Here is a 20,238-nt window from a genome sequence, read left to right on the forward strand (position 1 = left end):
GATTGGTTTGTGTTGGAAGGGACCTTAAAGCTCACCCAGCTCCAACCCCTGCCACGGGCAGGGACACCTTCCACTAGAGCAGCTTGCTCCAAGCCCCTGTGTCCAGCCTGGCCTTGAACACTGCCAGGGATGGGGCAGCCACAGCTTCTCTGGGCACCCTGTGCCAGCGCCTCAGCACCCTCACAGGGAAGAACTTCTGCCTAAGAGCTCATCTGTATGTAAAAAGTTTTTAAGTACCTCATTACACAACAAAAATTTCATGCAACACCTGGCTGCTGCCAAGGAAAGGACTGTGTTTAGAGTTACTTTGTTAGAAGATACCTAACATCCTCTGTATCTTGGTTTCCCTTCCATGTTTTTCCAAGCCCATGGGGAAAAGCCACGTCATGCTCAGACCAGCAACTCCATGGGATCTGGCTGACTTCGTCACTTCCTCCTCAGCCAAGCTGGCACCATGTCAGAGCTGTCACCAGGTCTCTCCTGTCCCACTTTCCTGTGACTGGTAGTGAGAGCCTTTGAGACTCTGGGACTAACACACACAGTTTTCTAGGACAGCATGTTCCAGTTGTGAGCTCCAAAGAGCTTGTTGAACGCAATGGAGAACCAGCTCCTGCCCGGGGGCAGTTCTTAGCACCACCAAAGGCAAGTTTAGGTTCCTGCTTTGTCTTGGCCACCATTCCTTCTGCAGAGCCCACTGGCAGAGCTTGGTCCCTCCCAGGGATGCTTCTCCTGAAGGGAAGGACTCTGAAGGCCTTCACCATAGAGAAGTCATCTTATGAAAACCTTTCCATGCACCTTGACCTGCCATGGCTTCCCATCCTCCTGCAGCCCTGTGCCATGAAGAGCAGTGAGCAGACCCAGCCTGAAGTTTCCACAGCCTTCCCACACCTCTTCCAGGAAGCTCAGAAGAGTGGTGGTGGTAGGAGCTGTTGCTCCTTCCCAGCACCCCTCATGTCCTATGACAGGATTAGAAGAGCGCAGTTTGACAAACGCTCCTTCTGAGACAGCCATCCCAGTTGGGCTGCCCTTGCCTTCCCAAAAGAATACTTCTGAATGCTGGGGCTTTTGCTGGATTACAAGCACAACAAGACAGCAAGGGTTGACCATTAAACAATGTTCACCCAAGTCCTAAGGCTAAGGTGTTACATCACTGAGCACCATGGAGTCTTGCTGCTGCTATTAGCTGTGATCTCTCGAAAACCAGACATTAAAATATAGCAATATCAGTATATTAAACTGCATGAGGATAACATGAGCATCTGCACTTTCATGCTGATGCAGACTACTTGACACTGTTTTATCTGGGATAAAACAATGCCTGGTCACAGTTCAAGAGCTTCCCTATAAGTAACCCGTTTTCAGTGGTTGTGTTCAATACCATGGACACAGGCTGCATGTTGGTACTTGTGACAGAGAACAGTCTCACAGCAATGCAGCCAAGGGATTTAGAGATGAGCCACGGCAAGAGATGTCCAGCACCAAGTGGTAAAGGAGAGCCAAGTTTTCCCCATCTTCACACAGTGCTGTGAACCACATGTGCTGCAGGCAAGAGAAACAAGGAACTGGGCAGCCGAATTCTTGCCTCTGTTTTATCTCCAGCAAATAAAGCATTAAAAAAATCAGTAGACCAACTAAAACGCAGGTCAGCCCATCCCTCGCAACAGCAGGAGAACAACAGCCAGCTGGAGCTGACACTTAAATGTGTATCTGAATGTACATCGCAACCTAAAATCCTTACTCAGTGGAACAACGCCTCAGCATCTGACAAGGCAACTGACAAATTGCTCTGTCACCTTGGAGCTTTGTCAGAGTCTGTGCTGGACACAAGTCTTCAGTGGAGCCTGCATGGAGAAGCAAAGGACCTTTTGCACTGCACTTGGCCAAAGATGCCCAGAAGCACACTAGGACTGCAGTAGCTTCAGCCCTTCCTCCAAGGGAACCTTTGCTTCATGACCTTGAGGGGAGCCACTGCCTGGCTGACCATTCTGTGGGATCAGGGGGAGTCATTTGCATAAATAAGATACTCAAGGGGTTCACATGTGTTTCCCCACCACATCTCCACCAGCTCTCCTACACTTCTCTTTCTGCTACTTCCTCACATGTGCTGTCCTCTTCCCTCCTATGATCTCCTCCCAAAGATCCTGCCTGAAAAGCAGCAGGAAGCAGAGCAGAGACATTCTCAGTGCTCAGAGCAGAGCACAGGACCACCTGCAGGCAGACCTCTGGCAAACACCCCTGGGGATAGCAGCAAGGAAAGGTTTTCCACCCAACAGGGTGTTTTTAGCCTTCCCCACTCAATCCCCTATTGTGCATGAGGGAACGATGCCAGTGCACGACAGCTCCGCAGCTGGGACAGGGGACACAGACCCCACGGCTTCTACTTCTGCATTACACAACTGTGGTGCTGAGACTGAGGCCAGGACAAGGCCAAGCTATGTGGCAAGCCCCAAGTTTGGTGATGGGCAAACACAGGATCACGCTGGGCTGGAGCCTGCAGCACCCAGCTGCACCAACAGGGTGACCAGGGGCACTTGGAGAAAGGCACCCCATATTTCAGGGGTGCTTCAGCAGCAGGAGTGGATTGACAGTGACCAGGAGACAGCTGTGCATCGAGGAGCTGGTGATTCATCTGCAACCCAAGTACCCTCATACCTGCACTGCTCTGGGTGCAGAGTGTTCTTCAGGCTGGGCCAGGTTGCACAGATCCCTGAGCCACAAGGAAAGCTCCACTGGCTCATTGCAGTGGAGGAGCCCTGCCTTTCCCAAACCATAGCAAGGACTTCCCATGGGAACGTCTAGGAATACAGCTGTTTTCCTTTAAGAAAATCATAGAATGTCTCTAATGACCAAAGGGGAGAGCTTCTCTACATGAATGCAATCTGCTCTGAACCATGGGATAAACCTGTCCAGGATCTGTCTGATGCTGCTGCTCAAACACAGGGTGCCCAGCATCTGAAGGGATTTAAGATTTACTCACTATATATATATATATATATATATACTACTTATTCTGTCTTATTAAAACTGCTGTTCCATTGAGACAGTTGTTGGGCTTTTGCTGTTGAGCACTGGCTCACTCTCAGCTCCCCCCTGCCTGGTGCAGAACAGAGGCAGGGAGCTTTCCTGATGAGCACGGGCATCATGCAGGACAATGGCTTAAGGCACATGAGGCCTGTGTTCAGGGGCCTTCAGGAGGCACCTGAAGTACAAAGAGGCCAGAAGGACAGCGGGGATGTGAAGCACTGGGGGAAGAAGCAGCTGAGGGAGAGGGCTGGGACACAGTCCCTGAGCAGGGCTGAATCTCTGCAGCCTCAGGCAGCTGGGACTCCCCACTGCATGTGAAATGCTCATTCCAGTGTATTGCTCTCTTTTGCCATGGCTTATCCACTCTGGACACAGCCACAGCCCGACTGCAAGTCCCAGCCGGGATGTCCCGGCCCATGCCTGGACCACTCTTCACTCATTGGACAGCACCGCACTTAGCAACGACCAATCCCAAGAGGTTATTTGCTGGATACTGGGTAGGAAGATGCTGGGATTTCTCCTCCCTACCAATCTCCTGCACTGATCATTGCTGTCTCCAAAGGAAGCCTCTGGCACAAACACACGGACATACACACAGTTCCTTCCCCAAGGTCCCTGCTCCAGGAGAGCAGCACCGCATGGCCGCACCCACCTCATCTCGTGCTGCAGCTTCCACTGCAGCATGATGTGTCTTCAAGGCAGGTCCCAGATGAGAACACAGATACACAGACGTGGGGGATCAGAGAGAAGAGTAGCTGCATCCACCTACAGCTCTGACACAGAGCCTCCGGGTTGTTACAGCTTACCCACAGGCTGCAGCTGAGACTCCGCTACCTTGTGTTGTGAGTCAGGGATACCCACTGATAACACTAGCCGGGGCTTTCACTACAGTAACAAATACAGCCCCAAGGGGATCCAGAATGAGTCCCCTCTTCCCTGTAACAAGAACATGGGAAAACAATATGACTGCAAAACACTGCCCACAAAAGCAAAACAATTGAGCCTTTCCTTGACACTCTTTTGGGTGGGAACTGCAGAGGAAAGAAGCAGGGTCTAATGGAAATCCACAGCAAGGAACTTGAGGAAAGAAATTACCTCAGACTGTCCCTGCTTTATGACGCTGGTGCTGTACCATTGATTCTGACTATGACTGAGAGACCTGAACCTCCTCAGAAAGATCTAAAGTCTAAATAAAATTCTGCCTGCTGCCTGACAAGGGTTAATATGTTGAGCACGCAGGGGCAGACCTTGTGCATAAGGTGAGGCATGCCAGAGGACAGACCGGCAAGAACTGGTGTTCTTCTAAACCCTGGCTAACCTCCAATCCCTTACCAACTCTGGGAAGAGTTGAAATTCTTGAGAACCTAATGAAGACCCTGTCAAGAGGCGACAAGCAGGACCTCATCCATCCATTAGCCATAGGGTTTGTAGCCTGGTCACCAGGACACCTTCCCATGGCACAGCACTGGAGAGCGTGGTGCCACAAAACCTTCTGAGAGGCTGCTGAGACGTCCTCTCCCAGCCAGAGCCTCCTTCAGGTAACAGCACCAGCCCTTGGAGGAGGTCAGAGCTGCAGTGTCTCACACTCTCCATGGCTTGGCCACCATGGCTGGGTTTCCCCAACCAGGCTCACAGGCACACATGCAGTGAAAAATGCAGGCATTCGGATGCAGCCCTCAGCACACTCAAATCTGGAGTTCTCTGGGGATTTGGGGAATGTGGGGAAGCACTATGGGGTGACTGTCAGCGAGTTAGCAAGAAAGGACCTCAGACCAGCCTTGCCTTTAGGCAGGCTGTCAGAGGAGTGTTTTGCAGTGGTTAGACCTAAACTGATGCTTCAACTCCCTTTTCTCACCATGCCAGCATGGGACTGGCGATCCCACTGGGGCATTGGCTGCAATGAGTTCAGCTCCAGCAGTTCCAGCTAGAGCTCACCTTGGCCATGTGTCTAATGCCTCTGTAATCTGGCCACACAACTCATGGTAACTTTTAAGGACCTTGTGCTTGTGCACGTTGCTGCTCTCACATCTCAGCAGCCACGACCGCTTCGCCGCCAGGTGTCCCAGGCTCCCCAAAGCGTCTGTCGTCTTATTAGCAGAGTCTCCACTTGGGATTTATCTTCCATCCAGAATTTAAGCTGAATTTATGTATTAACTAAAGACTATTAGTGCCAAAAATAAGTGGGATGCCACTTGCTCAGCAACACAGGCCTTACGAGAGACCACGTGGCTCAGCCAACCCACCCAATCGCAACCCCAGAGAGGATTTTTATAGACACCCACGTCTGATGGAGTGCAAGTGATGCCTGGCTTGCTGCAAGCTTTGCTCTGCAAGCATCTCATTGCAGGGGGAGGGGAGGGAAATGTCCCACATCCACAGGCAGGAGGCACGGTTCCTGCCTCCCTGCAGGCTGGGTAAGTGGCCAGGTGGAACTACAAATGGTTTAGGAACAGGTAGTGGCAAAGCTGCCTCGCGTCCCTGCCATAAACAACCGTGCATGCAGCGTGCAGCTTCTGGCACACAGCACACATGCTGCTGAGTATCTCAGTGCAGTACTCAATGTAGAATCATAGATTTATAGAATGGTTTGGGCTGGAAGGGATCTTAAAGCTCATCCAGTTCCAACCCCTGCCACGGGCAGGGACACCTTCCACTAGAGCAGCTTGCTCCAAGCCCCCATGTCCAACCTGGCCTTGAACACTGCCAGGGATGGGGCAGCCACAGCTTCTCTGGGCACCCTGTGCCAGCGCCTCAGCACAGGGAAGAGCTTCTGCCTAAGAGCTCATCTCAGTCTCCCCTCTGGCAGGTTAAAGCCATTCCCCCTGTCCTGTCCCTACAGGCCCTTGTCCAAAGCCCCTCTTCAGGTTTCCTGTAGCCCCTTTAGGCACTGGGAGCTGCTCTAAGGTCTGCCCAGAGTCTTCTCTTCTCCAGGCTGAACAAGGGTCCTCCACTTTGCCCTAAGCAAGACTGCTCGAGGCAGAATAGCAGTTGTGCAGCATTGTTGAGTTGTAACTGGTGGTGGCTTCTCTGTTCCCCAGGTTGTCCCCAAGGTATTTTTTCCATTAAGTACCTCCCCCCTCCCCAGCACCAGAAGGGATGCTGTGAGTCCTTCCCGGGAGGTAGGGCCGGCCTGCACATTCTGTATATTTCATGTCACCAGACAATTGCATATTCCCACTTCTTATCTGAATACTGAATTTCAGGAAATTTCCCTTAAAAATTGGTCTAAATGGAAAAAAAGGTCATTGAAACACCTTCAAGGTTTTAAACAGGGTGCAGTCTCAGAGAACACTGCAGAAAAAGGAGCCAAAGCCATCATTAAAAACATGTTCGGGTTTTCTTAGCTCAGCTGCAATTATTGCTCTGAAAGCTGAGGATGTACAATAGAGAAGAGTGTATGTGGGAGGGAGGAGAGGAGAAGGGGAAAAGAGAAAGACAACAGCAGCATGGAAGGAAATTCAACACTGCCAAGTGAAAGCCACTGTGACAGGCAGAATTATTTCCTTGCAGAAGGGTTTTCCATGTCATCCATTACACAGAGGAGAGAAAAAATCCCATTATTTTGAAGAATATCTGCCATGAAAGTAGGAATTCAAGGAGGAGGGATTCCCTGAGATACTGCACCCAGGAGATTGCCCCATGTATGTCATTCCCCTGCTCTCCAACAGAAGATGAATTTAGCCCAGCATAAAAGTGCTTCACGTCTAATCCTGTACTTAGCCTTACTTGCTGGAACGTGTGTTTCTGTTAGAGCAAAGATCTCCAAACCTCCAGTCCCCACTGCTGGGCAGGTTTCTGCTGCAGGGACATGGGTGCGTTTCCCACAGGCTCCACACTCACCCCCTTCCCACCCACCTGACAACTCTCCTGGGAGCATCATTTGCCTGACAGGTTGCTAAACTTAGTTTTTAATAGGAGCCCAGGGCATGGTTCCCCCATGCAGGCACTGCCCATCACCAGGACCACTCTTCCCTCCTCAAATCTGGCTGCCAGGGTGCAGTGTCCAGGGGACCTGAGCCTCTGGAAACAGCAGGCATCAGAGCTGCAGGAGCTGCTGCCTGATGGGGTATCACTGACCCCACTCCTCACACCCTCAGCCCGAAGGAGACAGAGCAGATCTGCTGGGACCTTCGGAAAGGCCCCTGGACCAGTCTGCTTAATAAATACTTGAGTTAAAGCACTCTGCAGCTTCTTTGGGCCAGAATCAGAGGCTTGGCAGAGCTCATCTGTGCTGTGCTTCAGGTCAGGTTTAACCTGGCACCCCATGGGAAGGGAAGTGCCAAGCACTTTATTGCCTGCCCAGAGACGGGCTAGTGCTGTTCTCCTGGCTCTGGGACACAGCCCGATCCCCAGGCAAGTGCAATGGGTGGGAAACTCCCTGAAGGCAGAGTGATGGGAAAGGGCACTGAATTACAAAAGAGACGGTGGGAAAAGAAACGCTGCATCCCTTCCCAGGAGGTTCACACGATGCTGTCAGTGAATCTTGTGCAACATAAGGGAACATCACAGATGGAGATCAGCCTTATCCACAAAGCCTCAGCATCCCTCCTCCCGGACACAAGCCCTGAAGGGATCTGTGCAGGGACAGGGGCTGAGTGACCTGTCTCAGACCCCGACCCACACAAGAGCACACACAGCCATACATGTCCCTATGCGTCAGGAGCAAAGGACAGAACAAGACCTCTCTCAAGCTGCAGAGCTGCCCAGCACCATAACTTGAGGAGCCACCTCCAGCCACAGGAGCTCCTGCAGGCAAAGGTGGCCCAGCGCTCAGCACCAGCATCTCACAATCACATCCCATGCAGCCAACCAATACCCAAAACAGCAATAGGCAGCTGCAGTACTGCAGCCACTCAGGGCTGCCTTGGCACCAGCCACTGCAGGAAAACCACAGCCATTCTCCCAGCAGGAAGGTTTCAAAAGGTCTAATGGCACCTTCCAATGTGCCTATCTGCCATTCTGAAGTCAGAACCTTAGAATCACAGAAAGGGGGAAAGCCATTCCTCCTTGCCCTGTCCCTGCAGGCCCTTGTCAAAACCCCTTCTATAGCTTTCTAAACCACGACACCCTTTTAGGTATTGGAAAACTTATAATGTCTTTCCTGAGCCTTCTCTTCTCCAGGCTGAACAAGCTTCTTCACATCTGTATGATCTGGCAGTTACCAGCTCCTCTCCTGGATGCTTTAAGGTATAAATACGAGATTTGCTCGTCCCATCAGCCATCAGCCATCAGCCAAAGTTCACCACGGGAAGGTATTTCCTGTCCTGCTCAAAGAACTGTGCAGAGCCTCCTTCCTGCAATGGCCATAGCTTTATCCACAGTTCCCAGTCTGATCACAGTGACAGCATGGGCTTTCTTGGCAAATTAAGTTGGCTTTTCTATAGGTGTATCAACAGGATTTCCTCCGGTTCCTTGCACCTGCACTGTCCTGGTGTGACAGCTCTGGTCTCTGTGCTTTTGCGCTGATGTCATGGAGCAGAAGGCAATTCAGGCTGCAGTGCCTGGGAAGGAAGGAGAGGCCTGCAACCGTCTGCAACCCGAGGCAGGAGGGCTCCCAGATTAGCTGTCTCAGCACAGGCAGAGAGTGCAGTTGTCTTTCCTCTCACCAGGAAGAGTCTGCAGAAGTAAACATGCACACAGACCCTGCCTGTCTGGGTTTACATCACCTCCAGTCACATTTACTGACACACAGCATCCCCAAGAGCTGGGGAATGGGCCCTGATGGCCACTCTCAGGGTCATTTCAAGCCAAGAAACACAACCCTGATCTCTCAGCTCTGTGCAGCAGCTGTAGATTTGAAGAAGTTTGTAAGCATCAGACCAGCTGCTCAGACTCACCCGAGCATCCTTCCATCACAGCGTGAAACACAAAGCTGCTGAGCCTTCTAACAGCTTGGGAAACCCTCTCTCCACACCACCATGCACCATCGAGTGCCCTTGGGGATCTGCGCTTGCCCCCAGCACACCCAGCTGGTTGTGAGCACCAGTAAAACAGCCTGGATGTCACAAGCTTGCATGTCAATGAACTGACAGAAATCATCTCTTCACATGTCATAACTCCCTAGTGCAGATGGAGGTTGGCTCTGCCGATCAGAGACAGGTTTGGGGACCACAAGTTTATGTCTCTGGATCTAACACCTTTGCTGTGAGTGGAGCTTGGCTGCGAAATGCTCACAGTTAGATGGCCACCAAAGGAGAGTCCACATGTTGCTGCCCAGTACCAGGCAGGTCCCTTGCCACTGAGGTCCATCAGCGGAAGGCACTGGAGGCAAGAAGGGTTTTGTCACCATTTCTGCTGATTACAGACACTGATACACTGGTATGAACCCAGCACACTACCTGCTCCCTAGCAAAGCATGCAAAGCAGCATACTTCCTGCTTGCCAGGCAGGGAATCAGTGTGGGGATGCTAAGCAGCTTTCCTACTGTCAGTGGCACAGATGGGAACTGAACCAAATCTCCAAGCACAACCCTCTTGCCTGCATCGGTTCCCTCCAGAGTGTGAAGCCACACTCACACCCCTCTCTACAGTGCATGCACCCAGCACAGCAGCACAGAGACAGGGCTCAAACCACCACGTGGCTGGCTTTGTGTGCTGAATGCCTGGATGCTAGAAGTGGGCTTAGATACTCCACAAAGCTCCTTCTCTGGAGCATGTTCCAGGCAATGGAGATGAGGCTCCACAGAGGAATTAAGGATCGATAGATAAGGAAACATGTCATTGCCTCCCTGCAGAGCAACACCCTCTTGGGGCTATAACCACAGCACTGCCTCAGCTTCCTACGGTGCCTCTCCCCACTCCTTCTGGCAATGAGGCATCTGGGGAAATGCAGAACCAGCAAGTGCACTCCAACCACACTGTACACACAGGCATGGCCTCTGGGATCCTCTGGGATCCTTCTTCCCTGTGGCTCCAGCAGACTCTGCAGTAAGGCACTGTGGAAAAAGGGACCTTCTTTGGGTTACCTCATTCCTGCTGCTTCCCATCACCTTAGTGCTTGTAGGTATAAAAGAATTCCAAGTTTCCATTCAACTCATCCTACATCTACTGCCATATCCTACCCAGTGCCCCAAAACCTCAGGTCTTTCCCAGTATCTCACCTGCATCTGATCCCCCAAACTCACCAGAACACCTCATCTAGGTTTTCCCCTCCTTGCCGCCTGTGAGGCCATTTGGGCTCTAGGGCATCATCAGGCCTGGGGCTCCCACAGCTTTTGCCATGGCCTGCAGTTGCTGCTGCAGCTGAGCATCCAAGAAACAGCAGTCATCCTACAGACCCTACAGACCCAGCATCTGTGTCCCCTATGCCAGGAAGACCAAATTAAATCACCAGCCTAGGAAGAAAGTGTGAGAGAAGAGAGACCCCTCTGTACCACAGACCTCCACACCAGCTGCATCCCCATTTCCTGGCATCAAGGCATCTCTCTGGGAGTGTTCAAGATCAGGGCAGCACTGGGGTGGTGGGACACCCATTTGATATTTGCCTCATCTGCTTGGGGCCCAGAAGCAGTGCCATAGGCTGGAGGAACAGGGCTGGAATGCGCACTGCCTCCTCCTGCCATGTATATGGAGTGTGCCAAGTCAAGCCAGGAGCCGCAGGAAGGACCTGGCAGGGAAACTCCTCCAGCTCCTTCTTGCTGCCTCAGCTCTGCAGATTTGGGGACGTGTCTGTGGGACTCAGGCTCTCCAGCACTGTAAGAAAGGGTTTCCAGGTCTCTTTAAAGCCAGCAGGTAACACCCCACCACACCAGATCCCGCCAGGACAGGAATCTCCACTTCATTCCAGCACAGGACATACATGTGCAACTGCCCAAGGTTGTACCAGCCCAACCAGGCAGCTCCCATCTGAGCACAGGGCCAGCAGCACAAGAGACAGTGCAGCAGCCAGGATGAGCAGACAGCTCCTTCTCTCAGCAGGGACAGAGGTGGATGAGGCCCCACATGGCAGTGGATCATCTCTGATGACCTGGGCTCCACTTGGTCATGACTGGACTACCAGCAGCAACCACCAGCCTGCCTTGAGGCTGACAGCAGCCTAGAGGAGCCTAGAAGTCCCCACTCCTCCTCTCTTCTGCACCAAGCCATGCAGAAGGGAAGCTGAGGAAGACCAGAGGGGTGGAAATGAGAAGATGGGAACACCCACAGAAGCAGCTCCAGACAGGGGCCAGGGGCACCAGTTCCCATCATTGCAGTTACTAAGCAATGTCGCATTAGGAAGATCCAGCCCTCAAGCAAGGCATCCTGACAGGCCTCTCACACTTCATGTCATACTCCCAGGGCTAATGAATGTGTTCACACACACGCACCTCTGCATCCTGGGAAAGGCCACATTACATTGACAGAGGCCGTGCCTGATCCTGACCTCATCAGTGCAGCCCACCCTACACAGCTAAAGCGGTGCCGCAGCAGGGAGCCAGGGTCTGGTGGGGACAGGCTCCAGCAGACGCAGCAGCCAGGGCTGGTGCATTGCTGCCAACTTTGAGACAGCCCAGAACGAAGACCTAATTCCAATGCCCACCCTCCTGCCAAGCCATCTGCCTGTCCTGAGACCACCGAGAGGATCCTGAACAGCACTTCAGCACTAGCGAGCCATTATGAAAAGTGGATGAGCAGTGATTGATTATAATGAATGCAAATACCTGCCTTCTGACCCCAAATTGGCAGGACCTGACTAGCTCTCCCACTAAGTAGTACAGCATGTCCTTCCACAGGCTCTGCAAAGCCTTCCCATCCTCCCCAGCATTTTCACAAGCCACCACACACTGCACTGCCCATCCAGACCTGCCCTAGAAAACCATCACATCCAAGATCTGCTCTCCATCAGCCCCAGGGCCCAGCTCCCACGCATAGATCCCACAGGCTCATTTCCAACACCTGATGCCATTGGGAAGGCTTTCCCAGAATCCTTAACTTCCTCAAGAGGACAAAGGGCAATACCCTCACACGAGGACAGGGTGAGAGTGGGGCTCAGCAGAATGGGAACTGGGCACTGTCAAGAGCATGACACGTCCCCACTCACTGAGCATGTGTGTCCCACCCCACAGAGATGTTGTGCCCAGAGACAGCAGCCAGCTCTCCTCCAGGAGGCCACCAATTATGAAGTGTTCCTGCAAAACCAGGACACACACTCCAGCCTGAAAGGATGAACTCAGTTGCCCTCCATGGGCCAGCAAACAGTAAGTGACAGGAAGACAGGAAAGGATGGCACTGTCCTGCTGCAAATGGGGCATGGGGCAGGTGGAGGGACCAGTGAGAACCACTGCAGCCACCAGTCCCAGCCCAGAGACCTTGAAGCACTGCCCTGACCAGGGAGAGATGCTGTGAGCAGAAGCACCTGATCTCTGGGCTACAGTATCAGACAACAGTGGGAACAGACTTGAGTACCTATCTAGTCGCTAGTCTCAGATCCTCTGAGCAGGCTACCTTGCTGCCTGCGTGGAGGTCACCCATACCAGGGTCACTCCTGATGGGTGTCTGCCCAATCTCTGTCAAAACACTCTCTCTACTGATAGCTCTCAGCTCCAAACCAGGCTACAAGGGACAAGGGGATAAATCCTTTGCAGAAAGGCAGATACCTCTGGTTTGCTATTCCTTGCCAGGACTATTCTGGCCTCTTTTCTGCATACAACTTCTTCCCATCAGCCCACTGAAGGTGGCACACCAGCATCACGCTCAGCCCATGCCACCGCCATGAGGTCCAGCCCAGTTCCAATCCTTGATTCATGCTGGGGATCACTTCTAGGAGGTCACCCTTTGGTCATGGTTTGGACTGCAGAGATACCTTAAGGAAGCAATTGGCTGGGGTAAAGACCCCAAGACAAGAAGACCATAGAGGATTCCCTGGTACAGGCAATCAGACAGCAATGTCAAGAGCTGGCTGACCCTAACGCAGAGACAAGAAACCTCTGCTCAGCTGACCACCAGTGCCCTGGGTCTCCAAGGCAGCATCTCCTGTCCCCCTTTGACACACCAGATCTCTTATTTGCTCATTTCCTTTTAATTCCCTAACATGAACTCTCCTCCTCTGAACAGCTTCAGTACTGTCGGCTGCAACTTCCATACAAAACTCCCCAGATCCTCTGAGCACAGAGGTGATCCCCCACTACCTGACCACATCCCAGGCTTCCTGGCCTGGAGTTACACAAATCATTTTCATTTAAGCTGCAAATCATCTGCTCCCCTCTAGTACCTCATGCTCTGGGGAACCTTTTCCTCCTCCTACCCAGGATGGAGCTGGACTGCGGGGATTAAAGGCAAGCCATTTTCACTGACCTGTCCGGCTTTGCAGCACCCAACCAGCACGGAGCCGCAGCAGTCCAGCCCTGGGAGCATGGTCATTCGGCAGAGAAGGAGCAGCAGTGATTCATCTTCCTTTGATCTTTAGCCTACCCTTGCAGACTCAACGCTGTCCCCACAACCTCCGGCAGTTGGCAGACCTGTCCACACACCCCCCCCCCCCCCCAGACCTAAGACAAGTGCTGAGAGGTGCTGGCACCCTTTAGGGGCCCGGCTGCTGCGCACCCCGTTCAGTAGGCGAGCAGATGCCTGCCTGCCAAAGTTGCCAGGGAGATGAGCTTCCTCCGGGGCTCCCCGCGCCGCATGCGCCCGCCTGAGCTCCGCCACCATCTGCACCGGACAGAGCACGGCACTGAGCAGAGAGCACCCCCCGGGAGCAGGGCAGACCCTCTGCAGTCATGGACATGAAAGAGGGGTGCAGCAGTTTGAGAGGGGGTGTGCTCGCATCCCGGCAGCCTCCTTGGATCAAACAGGATCTACTGGCATCTTCGCTACCCACAGCACAGCTTCCCACCAGCAGTGACCATGCTGCTGCACCCAGCGGGTGCAGGAGGACTGACAGAAGCTACCAGACATCCCCAGCACCTCCTGGCTCAGAGGAGGCTCTATCACTTCCCAGCACTTTATCACTCGGGCTCCTCTGCAGTGAGGATTTCTCAGACGACCAGATGACCACAGGCTCTCAGCCTCGCAGACATGCTGCCCACCAAGAATCAACCTCCTGCAGTTCTTCCTAGCCAAGCACACACCGCTCACCTCTGCCCTGCCCCTTGCATCCACACTCTTGCCTGCCAAAGGCTGTCACAGCTCACTAGGGAAGCCTACACGCTGCTGCCGCCGGGCAGTACAGCTCTCATCAACTCTCAGCAGTGTCACACCATAGCTCAGGAGCAGAAACGGAGACAAGGCAACTCCAGCACCAGTATCTAGTGTCAAAGCAGCAGCTGCTCCTCATGGGATGACACACTGCTCATGGGAACTGGCAAACCCATCAGATGCTGCTGGGAGAGGAATCCTCAGCCCCAGCATCCAAGCACCCAACTTACAGGTGATCCCTTGCAGGACTTTGCAGTAGATGGGGGCAACCACAGCATCTCTGGGCAACCTGTGCCAGGGCCTCACTATACCTTTATAATAAAGAACTTCTTCCTACTGTCTCATCTCAATCTCCCCTCTGTCAGTGTAAAGACAGTCCCCCTCGCCCTATCCCTATAGGCCCTTCTAAAAAGTCTCTCCAGATTTCTTGACAGTCCCTTTTAGGTATTGGAAGACTGTTATAAGGTCTCCCCTGAGCCTGCTTTAAGGCTTAAGGCCCTGGTGACCACTGTGCATTTTGCCTTAACACAGCCCAAACTAAGTGGGGAGCCCTGCTGTGGGAGAGCATGGCTCCTTTTTGCCTGACGATGTTTATTGTCTCCATGCTCCCAAGCATGTGCCAATTTCTGATCCAGATCTAAATCCAAGCCAAGGTGTTGCCTCTAATTTGGAAAGGACATTATGTTTTAGGCACCATATCTAAGGGTTATTAGCTAGCAGAGCACAAAGACAGCAACCGAGCGGCAGCTGCTGTCCAGAGGCTGTGCATGGGGAGGCCCTATATATAAAAATCGGCACTGCTGGGATCACACAGAAGCCTTTTTCATCTCTTCTTACTCATAGAGATCCTTGGGGAGATGCTTTATTTAGTCAAACATTGCTGAAAGGAACTGAGAAATTAGCCAGGCTTTGCTCCATGCACAACATGTGCCTGGGAGTGGACAACTTCTGTTGTTTCAGGTACAGATGTGTGCCACCCCTGCAAGGGGTAAAAGCTTTCTGCAGCAAAGTGACCACTTGCTCCCCATCTGCAGAAACTCAAAGCAAGAAGGAAGCCAGTTTTCACTCTTCTGTGAACCTAAGGAAGTGTGATTTTCTGAAGGTGGTGAGAAACAGCTTCAGACATCTCCAATTAGCAGGGTGGCACGTGAGAAAACCCAGCTTTGCTGGTCCCTGCTCCACAGCTGTCCTGGGATGAAGGGAGAGCACCAGCACGGGTGGCTGGAGCCCACACACACCCTTCCCCTGTGCCTGCCTGGCTTGGAGCAAGCCCGGTGGTGTGTAGGGCAGAGGAGAGGGATATTTCTGCATGAGCTGCTGGTTCAAAGTTGCCAGTGCTATTTCAGGCAGCAACACCTACACCGTCTTCCAGAGGGCTGTATTTTCCAGTGGGCACTTCAAATCAGGCCTCCCTCCTTCCCTCACAGGCCAGCTGTAAGCAACCTCCCTCCCAGAATCAACAGACAAACAAGCCCAAACATCTCATGGCCACTGGGTCCAATGCCATAGCCCCAGCATGTTCTTAGATCCCACCAAGGGCACAGCACCTTCTGACTGAAACAAACCCCAACGCCTCATCTCCCAAGAAGTACCTGCTGCAACAACAGGTCCTCTGCCTGCAAATCCTCCCGGGGATCTGCCACCAGCAGATTACATGCCCAGACTAAGCTTAGCTAATCCTACAGGCAGGTCGCATACTTCATCCTGGAACTGCGCAGCGTTTTCAGTGAGGTGCTCCAGGAGATGCACAAGTTCTAATCAAAGCTACTTTACAACTTCCTGCATATGGAGGCAAGAAGATATTTGCATCTCTGTGAAAGCAGAAATCAAAGCCCAAAGAGGTTAAATCCACACCAGTGAGAGCCCCTCCTGTATAGAAAACATGTGCAAGTATCTGTTCCACACAGGAAACATGGACTCACGGAGAGCAGACGATGATAAAAGCAACTTCGAAAGACCAGGAGGGTCAGGACCATAACTCCCTTTCTGGACTCAAATCAGGAGGACCCCCAGCAGGGATACCAGATATCACACAGCCACCCCACCAGTGAGAGCCAGCACCATGTCTTGCACTTGTTTCTTCCACCTTGATCTGTGCATGTAGGCACAAAAGAGATAAAAGACAATCCAAAATTAGGGAGCTAAAAGACGTAAAGAAAAGAGACAGGAAAAGCAATAACAGGCATCATTATATAACAGTAAGGAAAAAAAAACAGTAATACTCCCAGTGCAGAAGAGGTTTTAAGATGGGCAAGTGGGAGGTGAGACCCACAGGGTCCTAGTCCCAGGGCCCAGATGCTCCCTGTGTGCCAGCAGGATGCCATGGCTGGGCAGAGTTGCCTCGGGATGTGGCAGGTAGGGAAGTTCCAGACTCCCAAGCCTCCTCAGCAGCAGTGAGCTGGCCAAAGTGGGAATCTTCCTGCCTGGATCTCAGCACAGGGGGGCAGACACAAAGTGGCCCAGGCAGTACCGGCATAGGACAGCTGCACAGACTGGTTTTCCTGTTCTGCATCCCACTTTCCATGCTGCCTTTGCCTCTCCTCCAGCCTTCCAGACTGCCCAGCGAGGTTCTGGATCCCATGCAGAGCATCACCACCCTCTTTCTCTCCTCCAAACAAGCTGTGAAAGCAGCAGAAACTGTTCCTTGGAGAGACAGACACAGAGATGCGCTGACCACACACCTAATCCTGCCACGCATCCTGAACTCGACAAGCAGTGAGAGCAGAGGACACGCAGCATCTTAGCCTGTGAGAAGGGGATGAATCACTGAAAACAGACACAGGCACGGAGCCAGAGTAGGGAGAAGATGGTCCTGCGAGGCCTCCATCTTTGGGAGTGGGGGGACTGGAGTGATCAGAGCTATGAGGTCCCTCTCCATCCACCCAGAAGTCCACCCATCACCTGGCTCCCTGACTTCATAGTATCCCTTACAAGGCTGCAGCCTGGCTGTGCCTCAGAGTGCACATCATGCCTGCACACTTCACCCCCTCCCAACTCTGGAGTTGTACTCAGCCACCTGTACCCCTCCAGATCTCCCCTCCCAGCAGAAACAAAGGAGCAAGAGGGCAACTATGGCCTGGTTTCCCAGTCTCCCTTTCCATCAGCTTGGGTGCTATGAATCAGAACTTCCTGCCAGGAATGTCACCTTCAGCAGTCACCTCTCAGCTGAACCGAGAGCATGGAGTGCTCAGGGAACCACAAGTTCAGCAGGCTGAGGCTCCTGTTTCATCTTCATCACTGAACCAAACCACAGTTATGACAGTTCCCAACCACCAGCTCTTATTTTCCTTCTGCCACAGAGCCCTGCTGAGACAATGCTCCCAACAACCTGCAAGAGCCCCTCAGCCCAGAACCCTCCTCAGACCATCAAAAATATAGAGACAAAAGCATCAGCTCCAAGAGGGTGTCACAGGCACAATGACATCCCTTAACTTGTTGTTACATCAACCTACATGTTAACACTTTGGGCCTGATCCAGGAAGCAATGGAGCAGCCTCTGTTCCTCTTAAAGTCATACCCTGCTGCTGAGAGATGTGCGCGTTCGAAATCCTTGCTTAAAAAACTCAAACAATAAAAGCCACGTGCCATTTGCTGTGGTTTCATCAGATGATGAGACCACAGAACCAAGAAATTCCCCCATTTCCCCTTTTTGTAACTCTGCAACAGCTACTTCACAAATTATGTTCACGATGGCCCACATACAGATGCACATGAAATTAGTTTCTTCCAAATTAGTTTTCTCGTATGCAGTCCAAGCCCATTTTCCTCAACAACATATTATGATACGCAAGGTTCCACCTTTCTCCCAGGAAACACATCTTCTAAATTTATCTTTTGGATAACTAGAAGAAGAGACAGGTCCGGTTTTCAAAATCTGGGGTCAGCAGTCCTGATGGCAAAGTATTCACTCCAGAAACACCTAGTTACTAACACAACAACCACAACACTCGTGTGTTCATTACAGAGCTAAGTATAACTTGATGAGGCCCTTTGCTTTTAATGAGGCAAAAGGCCAATTAACCTGATGAGGAAGTACAGCGTGCTGTCATTGACTGGGGGACCTGGATTCCCTGGAGATATGCCCTGTATATCATAGAATAACAGAATCACAGACTGGTTTGGGTTGGAAAGGACTTAGAGCTCATCCCGCTCCAACCCCCTGCCATGGGCAGGGACACCTTCCACTAGAGCAGGTTGCTCCAAGCTCCATCCAGCCTGCCTTTGAATACTGCCAGGGATGGGTCATATCCTCATAATCCACCGAAAACGAGAGATTCAGATCCATTTCTGATGGCATGGCGCAGCACTTGGAACTGCCCGGGTTAACACCGGCCTTCTCCGGATTCTGTGACACAGTATCTGAGCGTTCAAGCTGGACCAAGGGCCAGCCTGGCATTTCTGTCAGCTCAGATCCTAACCCTGGGAAAATGCAGTCATTGTCTTTGCCCGGTCCCCCACAGCCCAGCCCATCGCAGGTATTCGCCCTGCCGGAGGACAGCACGGGAAATCCAGGCGCAAAAAGAGTAACGCTTCCCGGTGGAAGTCATTTCATAATCGCGTTCACGGAGGTGGTGGAGGATCAGAACACAGCATGCACACAACAGGAGAGCAGCGCCAGTGCGTTGTCAGGAGACATCTAAACGCACTGAACGAACAAAAGAAACCCCCAACTTCACACCGCGAGGCCGTTATTTTGAAGGAGGAAAAACTTCCCGGCACTTAGGGCACACCTCGAGAGCCAGCATCAGCCCCCGGCCCTGCAACCCCGCAAAACGGCCCCTCTCCTCATCAGTAAACATGCCCCGGGGCGGGGAGCACATCAGGCAGCACCGATGCGCGCAGAGCGAGCAGAGCCACCACCGCACGCCGGTTCCGGCTCTCCCGACCTGGAGCCGCCTGCCCTCACCCGGGCGAACAGGGGAAAACGGCACCCGGGGCGGGGGGCGCTGGAAAAGCGCCGAGAACGAGGGCTCCAGCGCGCTACCGCCCGAAGGACAGCCGGCGGCCCCGGGCGCAGAGGCAGCCGGGCTGTGGGCCTGTCCCCGGGGCTCGGGGCTGCGCTACTGGCACGGCGCCGGGGGACCGGGGCAGGACCTTGAGCCGGGAGCCCGGGGGAAGAGCGCGGCCGTAGTGGCCGGGCCCGGTGGAGCGCATCGGTCTCCGGTGCAGGCTCGGCTCCCGGTGCCGGCCGGCGGTGAGGCGGGGGGTGATGGCCGGGCACCCCTCTTCAGCCCCGGGGGTAGGGACCCGTCGCCCCGCGGCAGCTCCCCGCCGCCGCTCCCGCGCGTCCCCCGGCCGCCGCCCCCCTGCCGCCGCGGCGCGGCCCGTACCGCAGTCGGCGCAGAGGATCCGCGCCACGTCCCGCTTGAGGTTCTTGCCGCTGGTGTCGAGCGGGGCGAAGGCGGTGCGGAAAACGAGCGGCTCCTCGGTGGGCTCCAGGAAGAAGATGTAGCGGTGGTTGCGCTTCACTTTGAAGCAGGGAGCCTTGGAGCCCACGCTGATGAGCTGCTCCCGCTGCAGCCCGCCGCTGTTGAGGGGCCACAGGTCGAGAACCTTGACCAAAACCCCCCCGGCAGCACCGGCGGCTCCGCGGCTGTCATTGCCGCCGCCGGCGGGGGGGCCCACGGACTGCACCTTGCCCTCCAGCACCACCGCCGCCGTGTACGCCTGGTCCTGCACCGACTTGAGGCTGGGCGAGTAGCAGGCGAGGGAAACGCCGAAGAGCAGCATGGAGAAGCCGGGCGCCGGGTCGCGCCTCATGCCGCCGGCTACCGCTCGCTCCCCGCCGGCCCTGCGGCGGCCGGGCTGCGGGGCTGCGGCGCGGCGGGCGCGGCGGGGCGGAGCGGAGCGGCACGACGCGGAGCGGCACGACGCGGAGCGGCGCGGATCCTCCTCCGAGCGAGGGAGGTGGGATGCGCTCACCGCCGCCCCTTCCTCCGGGATGCTGACCCCCACCTGCCCCCTAAAACGGTGATTCCCCGCCCGGGACTCCCCCCGCCTCGGGGATGCCCGCTGCAGCAAAGGGGATCCCTGCATCCCTGCATCCCGCCTCCTGAAGGGTTGGGGGTCCCGGGGATGGAGGCAGATCGTGCTGTCTCCATCT

At 53.8% G+C, this 20,238-nt stretch overlaps 1 protein-coding gene across 5 annotated transcripts in view; it reads right to left on the reverse strand.

Annotated features, from left to right (window-relative positions):
* The window catches only part of NRG2 (neuregulin 2), a 152,081-nt gene extending 132,124 nt beyond the window's left edge, over positions 1-19,957 (reverse strand). For all 5 annotated transcript variants that reach the window (XM_061456530.1, XM_061456531.1, XM_061456529.1 and 2 more), the window contains exon 1: positions 19,466-19,957. In XM_061456530.1, the coding sequence (XP_061312514.1) occupies positions 19,466-19,895 (430 nt within the window). In that variant the 5' untranslated portion in view covers positions 19,896-19,957. The remainder of the gene's footprint in view (positions 1-19,465) is intronic.
* Between the last annotated feature and the right edge of the window lie 281 nt (positions 19,958-20,238).

The sequence above is a fragment of the Pezoporus flaviventris genome, unplaced genomic scaffold (genome assembly GCF_033815535.1).
Source record: "Pezoporus flaviventris isolate CSIRO_AGI_PZ_B2104156 unplaced genomic scaffold, CSIRO_AGI_Pfla_v1 ptg000023l, whole genome shotgun sequence".
NCBI classification, from domain to species: domain Eukaryota; kingdom Metazoa; phylum Chordata; class Aves; order Psittaciformes; family Psittacidae; genus Pezoporus; species Pezoporus flaviventris.